Source organism: Pholis gunnellus (genome assembly GCF_910591455.1).
Source record: "Pholis gunnellus genome assembly, chromosome: 13".
Lineage (NCBI taxonomy): Eukaryota > Metazoa > Chordata > Actinopteri > Perciformes > Pholidae > Pholis > Pholis gunnellus.
In genome coordinates, this window is record NC_136540.1 from 19,800,027 (window position 1) to 19,827,283 (window position 27,257).

At 41.1% G+C, this 27,257-nt stretch overlaps 1 protein-coding gene across 2 annotated transcripts in view; it reads right to left on the minus strand.

Moving 5' to 3' along the window:
• cblb (Cbl proto-oncogene B, E3 ubiquitin protein ligase) overlaps positions 1–27,257 on the minus strand; it is an 84,482-nt gene that overhangs the window by 43,927 nt on the left and 13,298 nt on the right. For both annotated transcript variants that reach the window (XM_079171721.1, XM_079171720.1), the window contains exons 4-5: positions 9,957–10,103; positions 1,230–1,386 (exon numbers count right to left, since the gene is read on the minus strand). In XM_079171721.1, coding sequence (XP_079027847.1) covers positions 1,230–1,386; positions 9,957–10,103 — 304 coding nt within the window. The remainder of the gene's footprint in view (positions 1–1,229; positions 1,387–9,956; positions 10,104–27,257) is intronic.

Here is a 27,257-nt window from a genome sequence, read left to right on the forward strand (position 1 = left end):
GAACACCGTTCATACAAATCCTTTTCCTGGCTGAGTCAGCCATTGAGTGTTAACAAACAAAGCTAGGTTAAAAAAAAAAGAATCTACACCAAGCAAAATGATAACAATGTCATAACTTCTCTTACATATGTTTCAATCTGAACTCTTACTAACTTCTGCTAGCTAGCTTTCTGTTTGACAAAAGTCACGCTAGCCCACTGACCAATCACGGCTCACGTTAATGCAGACGTACTTAGGAGGCTACCTGGGTGGCAGTGGCACATCAAAGAATACGCCCAACATGTCAAACTAAAGATCTGATTGGTTGAAGACTATGACAATCAACAATATTTACTTAAACTGCAAAGTCTACCTAGAGGACCTCGGGCCTCTCTCCTTACATAGAGAAATAGGGGCTGAATCTGATTGGATAAAAGCTCTCCTTAAAAAAAGCTGTGCTGGAAGCAGCGCTGCAGGCTGGAAGCAGAGCAACAGAGGAAGACAGTAGCTGTGCAATGAGAAAATAAGCTAATGGGAAAATAATGATAATACATGTAGTGTTTTTGTGAAAAACTATTAAATTACAAAATAGCTATAACTTTGTGATTCTCTTTAGGCCAGCAGAGAAGGCTTTGCTGGTCCTGACGGCCCACCACTGGTCAATGGCAATTCCTACCCACTTCTATATTTTCTTTAGTAGACCATGTTTCACTATTAAGCACACTGGCCACCCTTGAGTTCATAGAAAATCAGCTGTGAATCAGAGGTTTCACTTAGCTTATTTCTTTTTTTATGTTTCATAACTTGATAAAAAAACCAACAGTATTGTGACAGTGATCCTAATAGAAAAATGATCTTCAAAATATTACTAATCCTGTTTAGAGTAAGCATGCCAAGTACAAAGACTTCTGCCAAAGTAAAACATTGCTTTAAAGCCTCAGTGCCCACACACCATCTTGAAGCCACATGGCCAGTAATCCATTAACAGGAGGGATCTAAAGACACACACGCACGCACGCACAGAACCAAACACATCAAACAGAATAAATATTTGCAGCAGGAAGAGACTGAAGAGACGCCACACAAACCCAGCTGTTCACCGCTCGCTGCCCGGTTCTTGTGTTAAAAATGTCCACTTAATAATTTTTAAAAATGCGTTAATGCGCGATAAAATAATTGTCGCCGTTAATTAATTAATGCGTTAACGCGATAATAACGCGTTAACTTGCCCAGACCTAATTTTGACCAACCTGGAAGAGGCGTGTGAAAATGTCGAACTCAAACACAGAAATGTAGTCGTTGCAGGTAAGGTCGATGGTGGATTTGAGGGCCATGGCCTCCAAGCCCGAGCTGATGGGATGCACTTCGTGAAGGCACTGTCGGAAGACTTTCCATGGCACTATTGTCCTGCAAGAGAGCAACAAGTCAAATCATACAACCAAAGATACAGCAACTTACAGACAAAGGGCATTTTATCAAAAAATACCTCTTTATTGATATAAATGTACATTTGGAAAATTAAATGGATGTTCTGTACAGCAAAAAATACAAATGCACAGCTGATGTGTAGACTCATAGACCGGGTAGAACTTTTGTTCTATTCGTACAGCTCTTATGGCTGGGATTAGATAAAACAATAAAAATAACAGAAAAAACATTTTCTCTAGGGTTATATATTAAAGTGATGGTGAAGCCTGGTGGTAGATAGATACCGAGGTGTCTCACCCACAAACTGACTTTGCCTTGGGAAATTAATCTGTTGGTGATGCCATTTCTACCAAATGTATGAGACGACTGATCAGCAGCCTAAGTGGCCAAACACAAGAAGTTAATCTTACACTACTGCATCTTACTTTCTGATGCAGTTAAAAGCTTTTATTGCAGCAACATACACTGTTACTGGGCAGCAACACAGACTCCTGCAGAGAGATTCATTTATACTGTAGCACTAAACATGAAGCATCCTGCAACAAACATGTTTTGTACGAGGAATGACATGGTCAGAGGTCTGTTACATATTTTACCCACCATCTGCTAAAGCTAAACCCAACACAGTATGTTAATAATGTTCTAATTTTATGATTTCATCTCAAGATACGAGAGACAGCGAGTGCGACTACTGACAGTGGCAAGCGTGTGGCTGGTCTGTGGCAAGCGTCAGTCAGGTGTCAGGACTGTGGCACGTTAGTGTCACGTCAGTGGCAAGCGTCAGTCAGGTGTCACAACAGCGGCAAGCGAGCGGCACTCGTTCGGCACCCGTCAAGAAGCTGCCGAGCTGAGCGGGAGGAGCCACATTTCTTGAGAACCCCCATTGTTGTTACGATAGGATTTTCTGCACACAGAAAAATGACTTTGATTAAATTATATTACGAACTGTATTGCATCAAACAATCCACAGATTAATCGAAAACTTGATTCTTGCTGTGTACATGGATAAATGAATATTAAATCGCATGTAGTCAACTATTGTTGCTAACATATTCCCATCGGCCCACGTTTATTTATTTTTATTTATTTATTTTTCTTCTAATGTTACCCTGGTATGTGCTTGCTTCATAGACTAACAATATTCTTGCATACGATCATTCTATTGCCTTGACTTTTATTTTGACTTTTCTTTTACCGCCAGACTAACTGTTTTGCTTTGCGTCGCTCTTCAAAAGAAAAAACAAATAAACCATAAAACAGACTATCAAAACGTACACGGACCAGGGGGGCACACTCCTCTGACTAGTGGTGACAACTATTGGCACTGGCAGCTTGTGGCACCTACATATAAGCAGAGGAAGAGTGAAGATATTTTTAGACATGTATTTTTGTTTTGGACTTTTTATGGGTTTTAATTTTAAAAACGTTTTTATAGATATATTTTTAAATGATAATAAAACGGATGATTTATTTTCATTATTTTAGCCGATTGTTGTAAATGACTATAAAAGTAATAATTTGGAAAGAGTGTATTATGTTCCCTTTTGTTTCAAAACCAACAAAATCATACTTAAATAAACAAAAAAGTACAACGTGGTTACTCTAAGGATGTATACAGAGAACGGGTGGCTCAGGTGACTCAACTAAAATCTATACTACGATGATAAAACTGATTTATGGCAGCTGACCAATCGTAACAACAATGGTTGTTCTCAGGAAATGTGGCTCGGCAGCTTCTTGACGGGTGCCGAACGAGTGCCGCTCGCCTGCTGCTCACCTGCCGCTGTTGTGACACCTGACTGACGCTTGCCACAGACTAGCCACTGCGGTGCCAGTGCCACAAGGAGGATCTCGGCCTTGCTGCAAGATGCAGAACATTAAGGTGGAGATAACACAGAGGGAAACAAAATACTTCTGATTTATTGCATCAAGATTGAGATGTTTCACATTACAAGGGAGAAAGAAAAAGACCTACATCGTTGAATATATAAAATAATAAATTAGGCAAACTGGTGTGAGCTTGATAGCTCTGTTTAAATGGTAAATGGACTTGCATTTATATAGCACCTTTCTAGTCTTCTGACCACTCAAAGAGCTTTAATCTACAGGTTAACATTCACACTCATTCATAGACTGATGACAGAAGCTGCCATACAAGGTGCCACCTGCCCATCAGGATCTAAACTAATGCACATTCACACTCCCGATGGCACCACCTTCTGGAGCAATTTGGGGTCCAATATCTTGCCCAAGGGCACATCAACATGCGGACTAGAGGAGCCTCTTCCGCAAAAATAGAAACATGTTCAACAACTTAATCCTCCTAATTTCTTATTTATTTAAGCATGTTATACAGTGTCAGTTGTGTTTTTATTATTATTATACCTGGGCTATGCATGTTCTATAGTAGGTATACCAGTGGCGGGCCGTCAGGGCCTGCAAAGCCTTCTCTGCTGGCCTAAACAGAATCACAAAGTTATAGCTATTTCATAATTTAATATTTTTTCTTAAATACATTTAATTTTTTCTTATATGTATTATAATTTATTAAAATATTTTTCCTATTATCTTATTTTCTCATTGCACAGCTACTGTGCTCCTCAGTTGCTCTGCTTCCAGTGCAGCTTGTTTTAAGTAGAGCTTTTATCCAATCAGATTTCACCTCTGTGTCTCTAGGTAAGGAGAGAGGCCCCAGCCTGCAGACTCACCCAGTGCTTCCATGTGCAGTTTAAGTTGAATGGGGACGATATTGTTGATTGACATAGTCTTCAACCAATCAGATCTTTAGTTTGAGATTCATGGACGCACCAGAGCGGTTTGCAGGCCTAGTGTTACGTCAGCATTACTGCAGCTCAGAGTCCAGATGCCTCTCTGCCGCAAGGTGCAGAGTGTGCTGTGATTGGTCAGTGGGCGGGCACGTGACTATATACCACATAATGCTTGCTAGCAGAGCTTTGGTTGTAGCAGACAGAGTTCAAGTGGAAATATTTGAAAGACATTTTACCTAGCTTTGTTTTTTTAATATGAAATGGCGGAAGGAGGAGAAACGGATTTAGTGGCGGAGTTACTGGAACGCTTTTCTCAAGAAGGACATTTCTGAACAAACTGGACAGTAAGAAACGACCCCACAGCTAGCAGCCCTGACCAGCCAGGAAAAGGATTTGTATGCAGCGTCGGAGAAGCGTTGCACATGTTATGGCTGGGAATGTGTTTCATTTTAACTGAGCGTCTGTACTTTTGGAGAGACTCGAGTGGATCTACAACTCAATGACCACGTTAGCAGGGAAACAGCTCCACAACCGCGGCCCGCCCTTCGCCGGTCCACGGCCGAAGACGACCACCGGCGGCGGAAGACCGACAACGACCGGCGAAATATAACCGTGGAGGCTCGACTGGCATCGATGAATCGAGGAGGACTTCTTACTGGAACTGATGTACTGGGATTAAACTCTTTGTCAACAAAGAAAGGAGGATAGACAGCATTTGGTAAGTGAAGTTCGTTTGTTTACCTCTACTGTTCATTTGTCTATCGTGGCGTTTTTATGAATAATATTTGAATGGCTCGTGCTCGTGTGGTGTAATGCGTGGATCCGCTGCAGGTCTGCTGGATTGATTTGTTGCTTTGTTGTCATACGAATATATGCGACTGCTCTTGTGAGTTTGTCATTGTGTTACATTGATATGGACTCTATTGTCCGTTAATGACGCAGCGTCCCGTCATGCTCGTATTCATGTATCTGCACTCTGCATTTCGTGTTTTGTATGCTAGGTGTTGAACTTCATGTAACATTTTATTTCATTTGTCAAATGTTGCAGTGTTATGTGAATATGCGGCTTTTACACGAAACAAATAACCCGTAGCTGTGACGTCATAATGAGGTTATTAGAAGTGAAGAACAGCACTGAAGGCCCAGGTATAAAATCCACGGCCCGCCACTGAGGTATACACTCACCGGCCACTTCATTAGGTACACCTTGCTAGTACCGGGTTGGAAACCTTTTGCCTTCAGAACTGCCTTAATTCTTCATAGCAGAGATTCAACAAGGTGTTGGAAACATTCCTCACACATTCTGCTCCATATTGACACAATAGCATCACGTAGTTGCTGCAGATTTGTCGGCTGCACATCATGATGCGAATCTCCCGTTCCACCACATCCCAAAGGTGCTCTGTTGGATTGAGATGTGGTGACTGTGGAGGCCATTGGAGTACAGTGAACTCATCGTCGTGTTCAAGAAACCAGTTTGAGATGATTTGAGCTTTGTGACATGCTGCATTATCCTGCTGGAAGTAGCATCAGAAGATGGGTCCACTGTGTCATAAAGGGATGGACATGGTCAGCAACAATACTCAGGTAGGCCGTGGTGTTTAAACCATGCTCAATTGGTACTAAGGGGCCCAAAGTGTGCCAAGAAAGTATCCCCCCCACCATTACACCAGCAGCAGCCTGAACCGTTGATACAAGGCAGGATGGATCCATGCTTTCATGTTGTTTACGCTGACCCTACCATCTGAATGTCACAGCTGAAATCGAGACTCATCAGACCAGGCAACGTTTTTCCAATCTTCTATTGTCACATGTTGGTGAGCCTGTGAGCCTGTAGCCTCAGTTTCCTGTTGTTAGCTGACAGGAGTGGCACCCGGTGTGGTCTTCTGCTGCTGTAGCCCGTCTGCTTCAAGGTTCCATGTGTTGTGCGTTCAGGGATGGTATTCTGCAGACCTTGGTTGTAACGAGTGGTTATTTGAGTTACTGTTACCTTTCTATCATCTCCAACCACTCTGCCCATTCTCCTCTGACCTCTGACATCAACAAGGCATTTTGGTCCACATAACTGCCGTTCACTGGATATCTTCACTTTTTCGGAACGTTCTCTGTAAACTCTAGAGATGGTTGTGCGTGAAAATCCCAGTAGATCAGCAAAATCCTTTTTCTTCCTCATTCTGATGCTCGCTTTGAACTTCAGAAAGTGAGAAAGTGATTGGCTGATTAGCCGCACAATTGAACAGGTGTGCCTAATAAAGTGGCCGGTGAGTGTATAATACTCAAATAATTTTCCAACTGAAAATTATAGGATTAAGGTGGTGGGTTTTCATATTTACCTGTAATGTTATTAGTTTAAGTGCTTTCCTGTGTTATTTGTAGCCTATAGTATCTACTCTATATTATATCATAGGATGCTTACAGCCTGGAATCAACACCAGGCAGGTGTGCATTTCTTTGTCAGAACAGTATATTTTTCTGGAAATTGCCCTGTTAAATCATAGATTTTGTAAATCAAAAGAGCAGATACAGAAAACCTTTAAATAAGGTTTCATTAATCAAATTTGTTCAGAAAGAAATTCCAGCACTTCTCAACCCCGAGCAGCTCGTCATAATGCTCTCCACATTGTTTTTATGTTTAAGTTCATAATGCTGGGTTAGGAGTTTCCATTACGAATCATCATTATCAGAGAACCTGATATGGAGAGGGCAGAGAGGAGTAACAGCTTGTGAGAGGTGCCGGTGCATAAGAAAAAGTCACGGTACCGCGAAGACTAAAATGCATGAGTACCGACCCACTTTAAGCACTGCTCTGGGCTCTGCACAGGCACCACACCTCACCAATATCACTGATGCTTGGTAGAGGGGTACCAATGATGTTTTGGGCGCTGTAGAGCCGTCTTGTCCTGGGCCGTACACATCCCATGCGAGTTAGTAATGTTTCCAGTCAAGATGCTTCCTATTGCTCCTCTGTAAAAGAACTTGGCACAGGAATTATGCCTTCTTATGTTTACTTAAGAAATACAGCCATTTCTGAGCTGTCTTCACTGTCTGAGGTCCACGTCAGGTTGTTTGTGATGCTGATTCTCAAAAACAAACCGTTCACTAGCGCAACCTCAGCTCCATTGATGTAGACAGGTTTTTTTGTCTTCACCTCCTTTTTTACTAAAATCAACAATCAGCTCCTTGGTTTTACTGACGTTGAGCATTGGGTTGTCCTCTGAGCACCACTCTGAAAGATTGTTGATTTCCTCTCTATATGAAGTCTCATCTTTGTTTGCGATCCGGCCGATGATGTCGTTCGTAAACATCCCAATAGAGCTTTCTCCGTGTTTGGGGTAGCAGTCATGGATATACATTGTGAACCGAAGGAGGCCCTGGGGGCCTCCCATGTCCAAGATCCTACACTTTATTGTCAGTAGGAGTGAGCCGCTTTATTCTTCACTTGCGGCAATAACTTTTTTGACTTCTGGTTGGTTCTGAAGAAGAATGCATTTCATATTGACAGCAGTGTGTTTGGAAAGTACAACTCGACAGTACTTGAACCAGAAAAAAAAAAGAATCCCCTTCATTGTCAGTTTGAATAAATGACTATTAAAATGCCAGCAGCCATTGAAACAACAGATTATTATGACAGTTCACTACTTCACCTAAGAAGTTAAATTATTAAGGGTTTTTCACATGCAATATTGACCTTTTGCAGGCAACGGAAATCAACAATACATGGATGATAAATTCTGATGAATGATGATGAATTCTAGATATTACAGGAATATCCCAGCTAACAAAGCCAGGTGTTAAACTGATTTATTGTAAGCATGATATGGCAATGACATGCTCCAATCCATCAATGGAATAACACTGGGAGCAACTTGGGGTTCAGTGTCTTGCTTTGAAATGCGGACAGGAGAAGACGGGGTTTAAACCACCGACCTTGTGATTAAAGGACGACTCGCTCTATCTCCTGACACAGCCGCCCCAATAAAAGACAAAGTGAAAACTTTTTGTTTTACTCCCTCTAATCTCAAATGTAAGTGTTTTCTGGTAATCCCAATATCCTGAATCCATTCAGGCAATGCAGTCAGTGCTTCTTTACTTAGGAGGTTCAGTATATGAATATGGTTCTTTAGGCGTTATTTGTGGGCTAAATTCTGTTAGATGGAGCCATTATTATTTGAAGAACCACTCAAATCTTTAAATGACTACTACTACTTAAAGAATAATTAATTGTTATTTAAAGCACCTTAACCTTCAAAGTAAAACAAAGTGACACTGTGCTTTTATTTAATCATTAAAACACAAATGATGAAGTAGGGTTGAGCGACGTGACGGTATATACTGTGCAATGATAGATATTTCCACCGTGGGAGTTATTCTTGTTTGATCTTGCGCTATTGCAAATCCAGCTGCTTCACAAGGCAACGTGATTTGGGCAGACATGGAGGAGAGCGAAGTTGTAAATACAGAGCAGGAGAAGGATTACCAACCAACCCAAGATGAGGAAGAACTCTGGTTCCATAATTACGAGACATTTGCACAGTAGCTTATTTTAACAGTGTTTTGTCAGCTTTTAAAAAATATAAGATTCTTTTGGTATACTTCAAAATACATATTTGTGGGACTGTTGCATTGACTGAGGTCAGAGTGGTATATATTTGCACCTGCTGGCCTTAAAACCTGTCTAACAACTAACACAAGTATTGTTCTCAGACACCTTAGAACTACTATTTTGAAATACTTTTATTTTTTTTTTACTTTTTTAAGTTTTTGTATAGAAGTTCCAAATAAATGAAGTAAAAGATGAAAAATCTAATGTAGTACAGTATGGTAATTTAAAACCTTTACTTCCTTAAATTTACAGAACAATTACTGTCTCATTATACATACCATTACCCCGATATGAAATGAAATGTACCGTGATAAAATATTTTAGCCATATTGCCCAACCCTAAAATGAAGCTGTTCAAACAAGAGTGTGAAACACACTCTAAACAGCTGGTTTAGGCGGCTAAAACTCACTGCAGTTATTTGGCAAATTGTCTCTGTTGTTAAAAGAAAACAAAAACAGAGAAATCTTAATTTTGAGCACTATGCAAGTCTTAAAATGTATGTTACAAAATCCTATCAGATCCAAAACCAGAGTTGTAATGAGCAGAAGGCTCTAAAATCCCTGACACAGACATTAAAGTTCCGTCTTATTTGCCCAAACAAAGTGTCATGTATGGTCACTTGCAACTGGCACAAAGGAAGTGATGAATTGAGCTGCCCGTCAGTCCTTCAAACTGCAAACAAATGTCACTTAAGTAAGGCAAAATGTGAAGCTGTCAAATACAGCTGTAAACTCCAAATACAGTTTTTGCACACACAGACAATGTAGATGGAAACTGATAAATAGAAAAGGTTGTATAGGCGCATGTTCGCACATGAGAGAAGTCATGACCTTGTCTCAGCTGTGCATGTTAGTGAGAAAGACAGGTGGAACACTGCGGCTGCTCTCAGCTGTGTGTGTGCTTTTTCTCAGTTCTCAGTGTGACAGTCTGCCACACTGTCTTGGAGGTGCTCCAACATCAGAGCATCTCTCCCTCATGTCATATTGGAAAACGGCATGCATATGTTTGAACCATCAAGAAAGTCATAGTATCCTGGGGATGAAAAAACGGCAAACATCCACAAACACTGACATCATAAAGATTCTGACCTCATCACAGAATAAAATCTTGATCTACCAAAACGGGGAGCATCAACTCAAAGCTGCAAAAGGAAAAGCCAACATCAGGTGAAGCTTACTTTTCTCCGAAGAATTTCCTCCAGAACTCAGCTGCATCAGCTTTGGTGATCCTAAAAGTGTCCCCCTGGAACTGTCCTCCGGGAAAGATGGCTTTGATTTCAGCCAGCATGTGACTGAAGATCAGAGACAGCTTGGTCAGGTTCCTCCTGCAGAAAAGAGGCCAGAAGAGAGAAGAAACCATTATTACAGTCAACAGGTCGACATGGAAATGATTTACTGGTAGAAACTGATCTTTCTGACACTCAATTAGCCCATAACAAAAAACTTAGTATGGAGATCAAATTTAAAGCAAATTAAAAAAAAAAAAAAAACTGTATAAATTCTACAAAATGTCTCAAAAGTTGAGAAGATTAATCACTAAAAAGAGAGGCCTTAACAAAAAAGTCAATTGAAGGGTATGTGTGCTGTATCACACATCATATATCAAATCTGACACATGATCAAATAAAACTGAACATGAAAAACTGTCTGTGTTATAGCACTTGGAATATATTGAAAATGAAATGAAATGTTGAAAATGAAAATGACGAAGGTCACACTTCTGAAACTTGCTCGAATCAACTTGGTGCTGCTTGTTTCAAACCATCTTTGACTGAGTAGCACAAGCCAAAACCTTTAATAAAGTAAATATCATGTTGTCTTTTAAATGAAGAGGGGTCAGGGGGTCAGTCATGTCTGACAGATAATATTTATAAAATAGAAAGAAAATAGCTTAGTCAAACCATACAATACAATAAAGCAAATAGCCAGAAGCAATGAAATATACCTCAACTAAAACCAGATAGAACACAGCTTCATTCAGTTTTCAACAGTTGAATTGAACCAAGCAGTTCAAGAGTCTCCGAGTTCAGTCCACTCAGTAAATAGTCCGCTTTGTTTTCCCCATGACCCAAACTTCCAATACTGTTCACAATCACAGTGAGAAAGGCAACTCAAAAGTCTGTTCGAATAACAAATAGCAGTGTCTGTATTCACACTTCACAGTAACGGGGATTCTTTATAATATATACTGTATAATAGTTAGTCAGTCAGACAATAGTCAGGTTCACAGTGTCGGCCTTAACCAGGCTGAACTTTCAGATGAAAGGTAAGAGACAGATTTTTCCAAATATTGCCCCTCGTCCACACCCACTTATGCACCACCACCATCCACCCTTAGCTCTTATACCAACAAGGGTCATTTTGAATAAGCTTTTGGCCATTAGCCTCGTAGTGATAGAGATGGAGTCTGTAACAACCATTTCCAAATCCAGTGTTGTAGACACATCCAGGCCATGCTCTGTTAAGCATACAGTATATCCAATATTCAGGAGAGCAGAGGCCACTCCAACGATGGAGGTGCTACAGGTTTTGAGCTAGCTAAATTTGAGTTGCTACAGCCGCTGTGGTCCTTCTCCAAAGCTGGCACCCGTCCTCCTCCAGACAAAGTAGTCTCCCAGCGGTGGGGAGTGAGGCAGAGGGACCACGGGCTGTATTTATGGTCTGATTGACAATAAAAATCCAAAGTCAGTGCCCAATGCCATTACGCTATTTTCCAAGCTGCTGTAGAAGTCATGAGGCTTTTGTCTTACGAACATGGGTGTGGTTTCATCTCTCTCATATGCCCTTTTTTTTTTTTTTTCAAAATTGCACATTAAGTTTGCCAACAACACGAGAAGTCATCGGCCTGATCACCAATGGTGATGAGATGGCCTACAGAGAGGAGATCAGAGCCCTGACATCCTGGTGCCAGGACAACAACCTCCATCTTAACACCAGCAAAACAAATGGGCTCATTGTAGACTGCAGGAAACAACAGGGAGTAGGACACGCAACATCACCATTAATAGGATAACAGTGGAGAGAGCAGTACTTTGACTAGAACTTAAACAGGAGATGATAATGGAGTCAAATCTAGCCCTGCAGCATAGAGAGCAAATAAACCACAGACTTTGCTGACCCATATGACCTTTTAAGTAATTATTTTACCCATAAATAGATACATCTTTTTAGTGACTTGTACATATGGACAACAATACCCAATACTACCCAGTTTTGGCTTTAATGTGCACATTTAAACAAGCACTTTACAATAATACACCTGCACCTTGTTCTTGATTACATGTTATTATTACTATAGGAGAATTATAAGTTGAGGTAACAAATCTAAACACAATATCATATTGTATTACTTTCACTGTATCAAAATGTAAAAATGATACTATTACTATTTATTATTACTGTATATATGTTTTTTGTTGTATATAGGTATTCTTTCATATTCCCATTACAGATATTCAACAGTGTTGTATAATTATTCAGCTATGAAGTAATATCAAACTGGTAGTGGTAGAGTCTTTTTCAAATACTTCACTACATCGTTTGGTATTTTCCATCCTATTTCCATTCCATATATACAATGTACAAATATGAATTTGCATTTAAATTGAATTAATAAAACAGCTGAGCACTGCCACAGAAGGAGATCTTATTAAGGACTTGAATTGTCAGAGCAGTGTAGTTAAATATTTTTCACAGACATCAGACTTTGATATGATATGTGTTGTGAGAGTACTGCTGAAATGGCTGAGATATGGATAGTGGAGTTTGACCTTAAAACCCCACAGCCACATATAAATTAGCAATATTCCTAAATCCTGAAAGAAGTAGGAAGGACACTCCAGGAGAGTTATTTTTTTTAGCTTTTTCTTCGTGAAGTGTGGGTGATTCCTGCCTCCCTCTCCTCAGGAACGGGGATTTGTCTCCAGCTCCGTGTGAGATTAGACTGTATGCTCGTAAACACTCCAGGGTAACACGTGTGAGTGTGTGGGACAAAGACAGCACACTGGCTGTGTGGTGCTGATAACAAGCTCTGTGTGTGTGTGTGTGTGTGTGTGTGTGTGTGTGTGTGTGTGTGTGTGTGTGTGTGTGTGTGTGTGTGTGTGTGTGTGTGTGTTGTACATGGAGCACATTATTCAAACTTTTAATTCTTCTTTCGAACCTGTACAAAAACAGGCTACGTTTTGTTTATTGCAACTCTGGGATTCACCGGTGTCACATAACAATTATTCTACTCAATCATTCGTTTGAAGTAGTTCTGTGTTTGGGGTTACGGCTACTAATCTGCTGCCAAAAATATTCCCCGTATAAATAAATGTAAATTTAACGTTTGCTTCAAAACTATGGGTCACTGTGGAAACTACTTAAGCATTTCCTAAAATGAAACTTTAAAGATATATATATCTTCAGTAGACTAAATTTACAGTGATCAGATATAAAGAAAATAAAAAAACAACAACAACTAACTAACAGTGAAGATTATACGAGAATACTATCATATAATCTTCACATGTTGCGTTGGCCTTGCTGTGCCACTAACCGGGGGCTGGACAGTCCACGGACATTGTGAAAGTTTGTTTATTGGATTAAATCCAAAAGGCCAGAAATGAGAAAATCCGATTTGTTTTCTCGTTCCTGCCACTTCGGACGTAATCCATTTAACAAACACACGGACCCTGTACCTTCAACGTGACCTGCCCTCCCATGACTGGATGCTACAGTAACTCACTATTGCTATCTTGCGGGGCTAACTGGTTAGCATGGTCATTTCAATAGATAGCTCTGTCTTTGACATAACATATCAACCCTGTAACCTCTTCACATTCCGTTGATAATGATAGCTCTTTTTTCAAATGTTTTAAACTAAAATTCTGGCCAGATCTTACACATTCAACCTTTAAAATCACAGTGCATGTGAAATGCAGGTTTAGCAATCACATACTTACTTTCTGTAACAAAGGCTCAATGAAACAATTGAGATTTTTAAGAAAAATCTTAAATCAGTTATAACGTCAGCAGTGCAGCACTGTCAAATTGTATGTGCTAGTGGAGCCTTGTTGAGTTTAATTTCCTGGTAATGCTGAGTAATGCGAGTGCTAATTAATGCAGCGCAACAATGTGTAACGACACTCGAAGGCATGGTGGTTAAGTCCTTCTGGTTTGAGAACAACGATTCCTCATGATAATGTTCTAAAATAAAGGTAAGTTATCAGTGAGGTCGGAGCTTCAGTGGTATGTTTCCGGTGTCTCACATGAAAAGTGCCAGAAATTGATCGTCGTCATTCTCCACTGTGTTGCAGAACAAATAAACAGCACAAGTAGAAATTAAAACAAACTAAAAGTAATCACAAGTCATGTAAATAAGTCAAACTGTTTAAATACACTAAACACAACTAGGATGAATCAAATACTTCACTTATGGCTCCCAGATTCAAGCCTGCATCAACTAAAACCTTGCAGCATGTCTGAGCCACCGAGGCTGGTGAAAGGCAAAATCTTAAATTCAGTCATTTCATAGATAAATGAAGTCCCTGTAGAATCATTGTAAACAGGACTGTAATAAACAACAGCATCCATATCTGGGTCAGTCACTTGAACAAACCCTAATATAGCCACAAGGCTTTAGCAGCTGATCACTAATGCTTCCCTCGCCACGAAATCAAAAAAAACTAGAGTGACAATAGTTATAACTTTACAAAAAAATAAATGTAAAAACATTCATTTCCGAAGGTATAACTACGAACACTATATGAGAACGGCCTGTGAAATCGGCAAGACGAGAGCTAGTTAATGTCAGCTATCAGCAGCCGATGTTCAATACAGTTCTGCTTGGCTAAATAACGGAGCTAACAGCTAATGTTGTTACATTAGCTGCGTTCAAGCTCTATTCTGTAAAAATGAGTCTTGGGCAAAGGTAAATTAAAATACCATCATGATGTGTTCAAAAATAATCTTGTAAAATTTAGTTTTTTGTTTGAAGGAGATTTTTTCACAGCAATATAAAATGAATGTTTAACTTCCTAACTCTAGCTCACACTCAGAAAATACAAAGACTACAATTCCTTCAACAGAAAACATCAGATGCGTTGTCTTCTTAGAGATTGGTCAGGATGTCAAATAATCCAGCGAGTTTTCAATGTAGTGCACTTGCAGAGTAGTGACTGGAATAAAGTAAAAAGGGGAACAGCAGGTTGAAGTGAGATAAGTGGGAATTACTGTTCTGTGCCTTAGCGGTAGCATACACTTGTTTTTTGTTATGTGTGTGTGTGTGTGTGTGTGTGTACGTGTGTGTGTGTGTACACGTGTGTGTGTGTGTGTGCGTGCGTGCGTGCGTGTACTGACAAAGCCAAGCCCGTCTCAGTAATTACATGCTCATGCTTTCATGCTCTCCAGTCAGCATTCGGCCTCTAATCAACCACGGACCAGCCAAAAACGCTACATTGGGATGCAGAGGAAAACACTGCAGATTCTTACACAACAGTTGTGATTTGAACTCAATTTCCAGCCTTGTTGGGCTCCACAAAGCACACAGACAAACAAACCAAAATAGCATGCTGAGCTGTATGATGTATGTCATATCTGGTATACAGTATTACTCTTTGCTTATTGCATCATGAGACTGCACTGCTCCCTGATGTGAAAAATCAATTTTTACAGCATCTCACTGGACCAAACTTTCAGAACAGATTGTATGTTCTAGTCCTCTGCAATAACATTCTACATGGATTGGTTCGTTAGTCTTCCTCGTGTGTCCTTGCTATGCCCTGTGCCATTAGACTGGTTGTGTAATCTGCCTCGTTTGAAAGGCGCCCCAGGAAAGTCAGACCATTCATTAGGGCTAATGCACTCAGAGTGGCCAGAAACTGTTGGCTGACTAACAAAGTTGTTACAGATATCCTTCAATGTTCATATAACTGTAACCCATCCAACCCATCGACAGAACCATACAAAACAAAACAGGTTTCCACCAAAACATTCACTAAAAACACTTACGTTTCAGCCGCTTTTGAAATAAAATACAATCTTACAGTCAGACAATTTTACACCCAAAGCCCAAACTGGCTGATACCAACCTACATTGTGTCACTTCGTTGTTGTGGCGTCACCTGTACTTGTGCAGCTCAACCACCCACTATCTCTTTTCCTACTGGTTTCCTGTCACCTGAACAAGATCACTATCCTCCGTCACAAGCTCACTGTGACAATGTACATTTCCCTTCAAAACATTTGGGCCACTTTTAGAGAAGTCTCCAAATAATGATCTGACAGTTAATAATGATGTACAAAAAATATGCTAGAAATGTTTTTGGGGAGACCTAAGAAAAACAGACCAATATGTCAGTTTCATCATAGTTTAATTTACTAGAATATGTCCCATGTTGATTACTAGTATGAATTCTTTTCTTTTTATGTTTAGACCTGAATGAAGATACACGCTTTGATCTAATAGGGCCAGGATGGGCCAGTCTCGTTTTTCTACGTGTGCGTTTGTGCAGGATGTGTTCGTGCAGCTGCCAGCAGAGATATGGTGAGAGCAGAGTGGCCATGAGGGCCTGTAATGGCTTCACAAAAGGATCAGACACATGAGATGTCTGTCAGATCTCTAACATGCTGCTGCTAGTGCCATCAGGATGATTGGAGGCTGGCGGAGAACAAACAGCTGCTATGAGGCTGAAGAAAAAAGGTACAGAGCGCAGAGGTGGTGGTTGAAAACACATAACAGGTCAAAGCAGAAAGGTGGAGGAAAAGGGGAAGGGAGGGGCACTCAGTGAAGTCACTGATTTTATTGTTTCTTGGGATTGTTATTAGCATCAATTATTTAAGCAAATCATTTGTCACAGAAAAGAGCTACAGAACACTGTCCATTAAGACAGAGAGACAGAGACAGAAGAGAGAAAATGAGCCCCTAAAAGGTAATTCATTGAAAACAAAATGGAAACCTTATGGCTGGATGTTGTATCTTCAATATGGTAAATTGGTACACGGATAGTAAGTGGTGTCTATAATGTGAATGTGGATAATGTGGATGATGAACGTTCATCTGCAATTTTCTGCAGTGGCCTCAGTAATATTGTTCTTAAAATGTACTGAAGTAACATAACACATGCCATCTTTATGTTTGAGTACAGTAAATGAGGGATGTCAGCACCTCACTGTATAAGCCTGCTGATGTCGTAATGGAGGACTGTTGCTGTTCAACGAGAGGTTTGTTGTGGGGGCAATAGAATAATTGTATTAATAATTATACAGTTTTAAAAGTATTTTTTCCATGACCTTATAAAGGAATATAGTCCTGAGAAGAAATGCACACATTATTTAAATAAAAACTATTGTAGATGTCAATGATGTCATTAACTCTAGAATAGCCTTTGGAAACTTTAGTTTCCAAATCACATAACTAAATGTAGACTGTTTAATTGGTTGGTATTAGTTCATTGCATATATGTTATTATATAGTATTGTTTTGTATCATATTTGTGAGTGTGTGGGTAACAAGAAATTGCAGACCACACTATGTTTGAGGATATTTTAAAACAGTGTCACCCTTAGTTTGTCCACTGACAAGTTCATTTTTCCACTTAAAAATATCCCACTCAGTATGAGTTTCCGTCACAATTCTTTAAAAAATCAAATGCAAAGACATTGAGAGGTGATTATGGCTGTATTTGTAATCCTTCAATAGGTTACAGCAGTTGGTGAGCTGGTTCCCAGTTCATCGAGTCATAGAGGAAATACTCCATGGTCCATTCCACACAATGTGTGTCAGCATATTAAGAGAAAACCTTAGTCAGATAACAGTGAGTAAGCCTAGCAACGACCCTTACCACACACACACACACTCCTCTGGTGCTCCACTTCCTCCCAATGTGGTTCTACTTTCTGGAAACATACTCATCTCAGCCTATAAAGCCGTCCATGGGAGCGTGTGACATCATCACTCGCTGTGACGCACTGACATGTGAGTTATACAGAACTAATACCAAAGCACATCAAACATTAAAGTTTAAACATGTGGCTTCTAGAGATAATTTTGATTCATATAGTGAGCATTAAATAACAGGCTGCCTCATTTGTATTTGTCAGTTATGCTACAAAGTGGTTTAAGACAGTGAGAAAAAACATTATCCAACAGGAAAACTTCCTGTCCTTGCAGCTCAGTAATCAACCACATCACTTCCATGCAAAGGTAAAGCCTAGTTCACACTACAAGACTTTAGAAAGATTTTCCCCAGATCAGAGCCAAATCCACGAGACGCGAGCCATGAGGCTGGCCGGTAACTCGCAGACGCATTCTAGACATTTAGCAGGCTAAATATCTGGACCTGTTGGGGGGTCTTACCGCCTGGTAAAAGATCTTGTAGTGTGTGACCCTCTGTCTCCGGTCAGTCATGTAGTGTGAAAACCACAACGACCTCAAGACTCCCGATCACAATCAGCCAGTTGTGTATGAACAGGACCGCTATCTTCAAGTTAACAGGAATTCAAAACTAGAAACTATTTACAGTGTTTCCCCTACCATTATATTAGGGGGGCGTATCGTATCTACACAACGGCATGTCATTTCTGTCTCTACATGGTCGCGCGGTTACAATTCTCCTCTGCTCTCTGTATCGCGCACGGCGGAGTTCCGCCCCGATGCGCACGCACGCACGCACGCACACACACACACACGCACGCGCACACACGCACACACACACACACACACACACACACACACACACACACACACACACACACACACACACACACACACACACACACACACACACACACAAACTCCCACCAGCGGACAGAGAGCGCGTCGGAAAATATATCGTGTCAACCAGCTGAAAAGCAGATAACAATATCTGCGTTTTTTAAACGCTCCCATGTGGTGACGATGGCAACACTCGCTCTCCTGCGAGTAGCTCTGCTGCTCCGGGTCCAAGTACAGACAAGAGCCCACGTGCTGCACACCCTGCCCCCCCCCCCCCACACGAGCACCTAAAGTCCAGTCACCACATTACAGGTTTTGACCCAGCTTGGCTGTTAGAGGGGAAATACTCCCCCTGGCTGTACAAGACTGATCTTGGTAAGTAAGTAAATAAATAAATAAATAAATAGACATATTAGATAGACAGATAGATAAAATACAGTACATAGAGAATGAACATAAATCGAATATCACGTGACTATTAACGTACACTGGTGTAAACAGAAAGTAGATTGGTTGCTCAAAGCCGCTGACGTGACTTCAGACGGCCGCTCCGTAGGTCTGATAACACCGCTGGACATGTTGCTCGCTAATCGCTCCGATAACAGCTGCTTCCTCCGTAATAATGCAGACTTTAACTGAACAACAGCTGCTAGTTAAGACAACAAGGTCAGTAATTCCTGTAACTCCTCTGTTTTCGGTGCTTTAAAAACTCCAGCGTAGATGTGTGTCACATCCTATTACATCGCTGCCAAGCCCCTTTCCCTGCAGGTGGCTAATCATGATTTGCAGACCTCCGCCCTCAGTAAAGTATCAATGGCTAAATCCAAAAATCTAAATAGCCAATGGAGTCCAACTAAACTCTGAAAACTAAGAAACACTGAAAGAAATGAAGGTAAAGTTAAAGAAATGAAGGTAAACATATTGCTTTTGTAAAGATTGTATACTCTTGTTAAAAGAGGAGACTTTGTTCAAGTCTGCATAAAGTATGCGAGTTCAAGCTAAGGGCACAACAACAGATAGGAAACCAATTCAAATAGAGAATTATGGTAAGCAGTTCCAACCAAAGCCCACAACAGAACACATTTGACACTCGTGACAGAGCTGATAGCTACTTTTCCATTTTTTATGCACAATCAACAATATCGTCCCCATTCACTTAAACTGCAAAGGGATTCACTTAGGAGTCTGCAGGCCTGGGGCCTCTCTTCTTACCTAGAGACACAGAGGTGAAATCTGATTGGATAAAAGCTCTACTTAAAACAAGCTGCACTGGAAGCAGAGCAACTGAGGAAGACAGTAGCTGTGCAATGAGAAAATAAGATAATGGGAACAATATTTTTTGAAATTACAATACATGTAGTGTATTTAAGAAAAAATATTAAATTATAAAATAGCTATAACTTTGTGATTCTGTTTTGGCCAGCAGAGAAGGCTTTGCAGGCCGTGACGGCCCACCACTGTATTCAAGTGATGGATTAATCTAGAAATACCCTTTTCTTCAAGTATTCTTAAAGCCAAAAATACTGCTTATAGAGAATCACCAGCATAACTGTTGGTCATACTAAAATGTTACAAAATCCTGAGCCGCTTCCTCTACTCTCCACCATGAGTTAGGGGTTATTCACAATCAGATGGGGGCAGGGAGGTGAAATTGTCTTTTATCTGCAACACTCTGCTTTCCTGGCAAAAGAAGTGCACTTTTAATCCATCTGATTTAGAGACAATCACTTTAGGAAGCTGCTAGGAAGGGAATGAAAGAATTACTGTTCTGTGCCTTAGCGGTAGCATACACTTGTTTTTTGGTGTGCGTGTGTGCGTGTGTGTGTCACACATAGATATAAAACTGAAGGTTGGGTCAACTTATCAGAGGCAGATATCAAATGTTCAGACTCAGCAAATGACATTGGATGCAGTGAATTGATCGTTTGCAGCAGTGAGTAATGAAAGCCACAGCTGTTGTGTTTGTCAATGTCATTTTATGCTGTGGTTGCAGCCGGTCTCTCTCCTGAGAAGAGTTTTCAATCATCTCAGAAAAGATTAATCTGGCTAAAAAAATGATTGTATCAGCAGTTTTGACCATTGTGTGCATTGTTGACCACAATGTACTTCATCCCAAGTAAGCAAGTGACTAATCTTCTACACCGATGCCTCTTTTCTAATGTAGAGAGAAAGAGTTCAGTCATTTTTATGATGCCATAGGATTCTTCTCGAAAAAGATGTAATTAAAAGGATCTTGAAAAAAATGTGAGGGTTCTGGGCATTTTCATTCAAGAGGTTATAAAGGTAAACTTGTTTTTCAGGCTTAAGGGTCAAAGAGAATTAACTTCAGGAGACATGAACATTTAAAGTAGGAACAGAAATGTCCTGTGCAATCTTTAACAAGAACAGTTGTTTGCAAATCAACTTCAATCCTTCAATTTCCTAATTAATATTCACGTTCATTTCCATGTCTTGCTCAGCATGTGAAAAAAAAAAGATGCAGTGGAATGGGGGGGGGGATCAGGTGGTCTGATGTGGAGACTAGGACAATGAAGGCTGGGGGGGTTGGGTGTGACACATGAACATCAAATAGCTTAAAAAAGGGTGTAGCTCTGAAGAAAGGTTTGGGGGCGATCACAGCAGTTAATCAAGCGTATGAAACAGACTTGTGCTAGACAGGCTGCCTCAAAGACACAGCAGGCCACATGGCTACCCATGTCCCTGTAGACAGATGTGATACCAGATGTCAGATCACTTCGCTATTTCCTCAAAGACAATGTTCCTTTCATGTGTAACAGGACGGTACGGATGACACAGATATTAGTGGCAGTGCAGCAATCACAGGCAGAGTCAGTTCTGCAGGTTTTTAATTAAACAAACTTCAAGAAACAAAAAACAGAAAACGTAGCTCAGTCCAGAGCCGGGCCGCTAGCCGACTTACCGGGCTTAATGTTCTTCTCCTCTTGCCACATGTTCTCTCTTCTCCATTTCCCTCCTTGCCCTTTGTTCACCTCCCTGATGAGGAGATCAGGAGCGTCTCTTCCCACACCTGATCTCAATGCTGTCCTGAAGGAGTGGGTGGAGCCTTCTGGCTGGAATGTAGATTCCAGCAACTACCCTGCCCCTCAGGCTCTTATACATGCATTTTTATCAGAGGGTATTTTGTGTTGTGTAAACATTAATTATACACGACAAATTTCCCTTTTAAATTCAGCGCAGTGTAAATTAAATCCGATACAATTGCAATCATTTATTGTATCTATCAGAGACAAATTCTTGTATCTACCTACAAAATTCCCACTGTTTACACAACCAATTTCTCTTTAATGATTTAGCGAGGGTCATTGTAATCAGACAGTTTAGTTATCAGTTAGTACAAAAGGTTTTTAACTGGTTATGAAACAGTCTCAATAAATATGTATGCCTCTATATGAAAGACAACTAAACAAGACCATCTGCGAAAAGATTGGCTATGTCTATATAGTTATTCATATTTCCCTGCAACACCAGACTAATCGATAAACAGCACACAGACCGGCTGACAATGGGTAAGGATCAGCAAAGAGAAAAATAAATTAAGAAAAAGGGACAGTGATAGACCTCGGTCATTCAACAGATGGATTCAAAACTGATCCTGTATTGGCCCTCCTCCTATACTGGTGTGCATTATGTTTATTTCATTTAAGTAATACATTGTCAGTGTTTCTTCTAGGATTTTGCTGATCAAACTTTCTGTTCCTGCCACTAAGACCCCCGTCCCTGGGGGTTTGCGCTGGCTGAATTTCCGTGTCTACAGCCGCTATCTGAAAGTCCCTCTCCAGAGGTGCCGCTTGCACTCCTCCTGACAAAATAGTCTCATAGCAGCAGGGATTGAGGCAGGGGGACTGCGGGGTAAGCTAGCTGGCTAATTCTTGTCTCATTTGGTCTGATAAACAGTAAAGTCATCAAATTCCGTGCTCAGTATTACTATTTTCCAAGCTACTGCTGTCCCATTTCGCGGGCCACCACTGCAAAAAGTATAACCGAAACACTACTTGTGAAACAGGGTTTTACATCAATATATGAATTTACTTTGGAGGCTAAAACAAAGCTAGCTAGCTCTTTGGCCAAAGTTAGTTGGATGTAGCTCGCGTAAGCTGCATTTGTCCATCAAAGCACGCGTCGCAAGACTTTCTGTGATCAACATGCACCAGGCAATTGAGATTAGTTTGATAAAAAGTTGAGAGGCTAGACCACTAAACTGAGTAAAGCCAATTATGACCAACTTGCGTCTTTCTTTCACTAGCTTCCAAAAGGAAATGCCCGCACTAGCCAGATCAAGATCTTTACGACACAAGGTTGGATGCTCCACAGGGGCCTCCACAATTAAAACAACTACAATAAACATTTGTTTTGTGTTAACAAGCAGGGATGGATTACGGAATCCCAGGGGCCCCTGGGGTCAAGTGGGCATCCGTCCATATTAACAAGGAGTTGAGACTGTATTGATTAGACATTCAGTATTTGAGTAAATTTGAGTATGAAAAACCATATTCACATTTAATAGCAGTATAACATGTAGAAAGATGTGTGGGCTAACTATATGTATGCACAAGTGCAAGGCTGTGTGGTATCTGTTATGAATGTATTTTGGTACATAGATGTTCATAGTATGCTTGATTGATGACAATAAGAAGCCATACATGTAGAGACTTAGGAACCAGGGGGACATGGCAACCTGAGGGGAAGTCAGTATTGTTGGAGTACGGTGCAGGCCGGCTTATGCTAATAGAGAGTTGCAGTTAAGAGCAGTTCGTTGTCACGTGCCTATGTTTCTTTGAAGACCCGACAGCCGGAACTTAATCCTTTGACACTGCGCTGAGGTCTGAAATGTTTTGACCAAGATCTATCTGGTTGCCTAGTGATCAAACTACGTAGCAGGGAGAAATGGAATTTATTGTGATTACAGTCATTGTGGCATCACCAGTATTATGCGATTCCAGTGAGGGGGTGAAAAGAGCTTTCTTCCTCTAGCTTTCAGCTTTGTCTGCAATATTTTGTATTGTTGCCAGGTTTACTGCTGCGATGACAAGTGAATTGTCCTGTGGCCTTACTCAGTATGCATACTTAAAGTAAAATGCCAACCTGATAACAGGTTGTTTCTATGTTAATCAATTTAATGAAAACCCCCCCAAAAAATTATCATCTGTTTCGAAAGTCACAAGTTGATACATAAGTAGAACTTAGTAAAAAATATTGTTCATTAATCCTTAAGGTGTCACAACCGTACCCCTGGAGCCGGTCTGGGTCCAGTGTTTTTACGCTTCCACGCAGAAGAAGCTGGCAGACAACTGAGTTTTGAAAACAAGACCTCTGGTTATAGGACAGTCTTCCTGTTCACTAGGACACCCCGCTGCTTCCGAAATGAGCCAATCCACAGCCTTGAATATAGGAGTGGTATGTCTGTTAGCATATGTCAAAGCAGTGGAGGAGACAAGAGAAGCTGCTTAAACTTCTCAGTCAGTCTCCTTCAGCAGACTGTATTTGAGCATGACTACCAAACAAAAAATGCCAAATATCAATGTACAGAATAACGGGTCAGGTGATTCAACTTTGACATTCAGTTTGGAAAAACAGAAACATTTTATACATCTCAAATCTATTATTTTCCTGTAAATGCTGTTAACACTATTAACACACAATAAAAAGTGACTATTTGAGAGCTCAACCAGAGAGGAAATATATAAACAGGATGTAAAGTGCATGGGGATTTTCCCTCTGCACATGGTAACCAGAGAGAGCTCCTGAGAATCACTGGAGCCTTTCACACTCTAATTATCGCAAACTCTTCTCTTGCACAACCTGTTTAATAAATGATAGGAACAAAGAACTAAATTAATTTGTTCTTTTTGTGGCTTTTTCCTTTTCACGCCATTTAAAAACATACACAAAATTTTAGTGTGACCGTCCACTTTCTTTGCCGTTTTGGAGCCATTTTTCTTTTTTTGCAGAGTACTTAACTATAATCCAAAACAGTTTTACTACTTAGTAGTTCCCATTCATCCTTTCTCATTCTCCTTACATCCGCTGCTCCAGTCAATACTAAGTGATCATATTCCGTTAGGTCATTGTTGAAGAGGAAATCATGCAAGCCCAAAGCTAATTTTGTTGTATTATCCCCAAATAATTGGTTGAAAAGCAAAACTATATTTTGGTTGACTTAATAATGGCAAACTTTGAGACAGCAATGTCAGCAACTGGACTATCCTCGAACTACAGTAATGTCACATTTCTAGTATAATGCATCATAAGATAAAGCCTACTGCAGCAGCATATGCTGCCAAAAACCGAACAAAAAAACTAACAACTGCAACTTTTATTTTCTGCTGAATATGCCCTCCAACTCTCCTCTCTTTCACGTCTCCATATTCGCCTCCCACTCTCTTTAATCTGAGTCAGTCAGGCTCATGTCTATTACATCCTGATCACAGTGGGCTGACTTAAGTAAAGATGACATGTCAGACGGTTACAGGCCACAAACCAAATCTTATTTGTTTGATATGTCGCAGCTTGCAAATTAGACCGTGGAGAGGACAGAACTCCTTCCTGTAACCCTGGTGAAATCTCCATCACCATCACTGTCATCACCCCATGTTGAGGTATTGACATCTCAACAGGGACATGGCTGAGATCATTGTACTGTTGAGTCAAGTTCATTTTGGAGTTAATTGGAGTACACCAAAATTACAATTATTAGATGACATTTAAGATTAGTAACTTGCAATTCAGTTAAGATATAGTGAGCTCTAGAACCAAAAAGTATGTTTTTTGAGATACTGCTTATGAAAACTATGTTTTATCTTCACCACAGAGCATTAGACTGGAAGTCTGGAGCAAAGGCTGGAAGCACTGTGAGAATCATATTTTTTTTATTTCTCCAGTGCCTTCAACACCATCCAGCCGTTGCTTCTGAGGGACAAGCTGGAGCAGACAGGGGTGGACCACCACCTCACTGCATGGATCTTGGACTACCTCACCAACCGTCCACAGTATGTGCGGATATGGGAGTGTGAGTCTGACCTGGTGTCCTGCAGCACTGGGGCCCCACAATATACACCTCAGACTTCACACACAACTCTCCTAACTGCCAGCTGCAAAAGTTCTCAGACGACTCTGCAATCGTCAGCCTCATTTCTGCTGGTGATGACAGGGAATTGAACCAGGACTTTATAGGATGGTGCCAGCAGAACTGCCTCCAGATCAACTCTGGTAAAACCAAGGAGCTGGTGGTGGACTTCCGCCAGGGTAAACGCTCTCCTCCGGTACCAGTGAACATCCAGGGAAGGGACATTGAGAAATCTTATAAGTACCTGGGTGTTCACTTGAACAATAAACTGGACTGGACTAATCACACACACACACACACACTCTACAAAAAGGGTCAGAGCAGACTATCTGCTGAGGAGACTCAGGTCTTTTGGAGTGCAGGGAGCTCTCCTGAGGACCTTCTTTGACTCTGTCATCTTCTATGGAGTGGTCTGCTGGGGCAGCAGCATCTCGACAGCTGACAGGAACAGACTCAACAAACTCATCAAGAAGGCCAGCAGTGTGCTGGGGTGTCCACTGGATACGGTGGAGGTGGTGGGAGAAAGGAGGATGATGGCTAAGCTATCATCCCTGATGAACAACACCTCCCACCCTACGCGGGACGCCCTGGCAGCTCTGTGCAGCTCCTTCAGACACCGGCTGATTCACCCCCGGTGTGTGAAGGAGAGGTACCACAGGTCCTTCCTTCCTGCTGCTGTCAGGCTGCACAACCAGCTGTGCTCCCAGTAGACCACACAACACTAACAATACTATAAAAAAATCTGTGCAATAATTACTGTCAAGTTCCTCGATGTTTTTTGTTCCAACTCTTGCCTAACTTGAAACATCGAGGAACTTGACAGTTGAAAACCACGCAAAGCAGCCTGGACCTGAGGATAAACGGCTTCAGACATCCAGAGACAAGCTGTTGACGCAGAGGAAGTCAAGATGGCAGAAGACGCCCTGGGGAAGACGGTCAAGCAGCTCAAAAGAGAGAGGACCACTGCAAAAAGTAGCTTCACCAGACAGGCCAACTTCATGACCAGAGAGGTAAGCAGCATGCTTGAAGCAGAGTTAAAGGAGGAGTTCACTAAACTCTCAGACTGTTTTAGACAACTGCTTGATGCCAATGAGGACTACAGGATTGGACTGCTGGCTGAGACGAAAAAGCTAGAGGACCAAGAAGTTGTGCTTGAAAAGCAGCAAGAGGCCGACATTGAGAGCGCAGTAAACAAAGCTGAAACAAGATTTGGACAAGTAAAAAGTGCTGTCCAGACGAACCTGTGGTCAAGGTATGGCGAGAAAGAACTCAGAATGGGGATCTTAGAAGCAGAAAATGCCTGTGGTCAATCGGATGGTGTAGTTGTTGAAAGTACTAATTTGGAGTGCTATGAAGTGCACCTGACCCTCTTGGAAAGGCGGATAAAGGAGCTCACCACAGTGTTGTCAGTGTGGGAGCGATGGGTCCCTGCGTTATCGAAGGATGAACAAGATAACAGAGTCATGGGCCTGAGAACAGCTAGCAAGAGGTTTGAATATAGAAAAGCTGAATTCGTCATTGCGCGGAGGATTGCAGATAAAACGCTGACCACCGAAAGGAGAGCACTGCCCACACCAGCAACACCAATCGTGAAAATCAAGCCAACCACGCTGCCCATCTTCAATGGCTGCAAAAGAGAATATCACAGATGGAAGAAAGACTGGGAGAGCCTACAGAGGCAAGGAGAGCCGACTGGGTCAG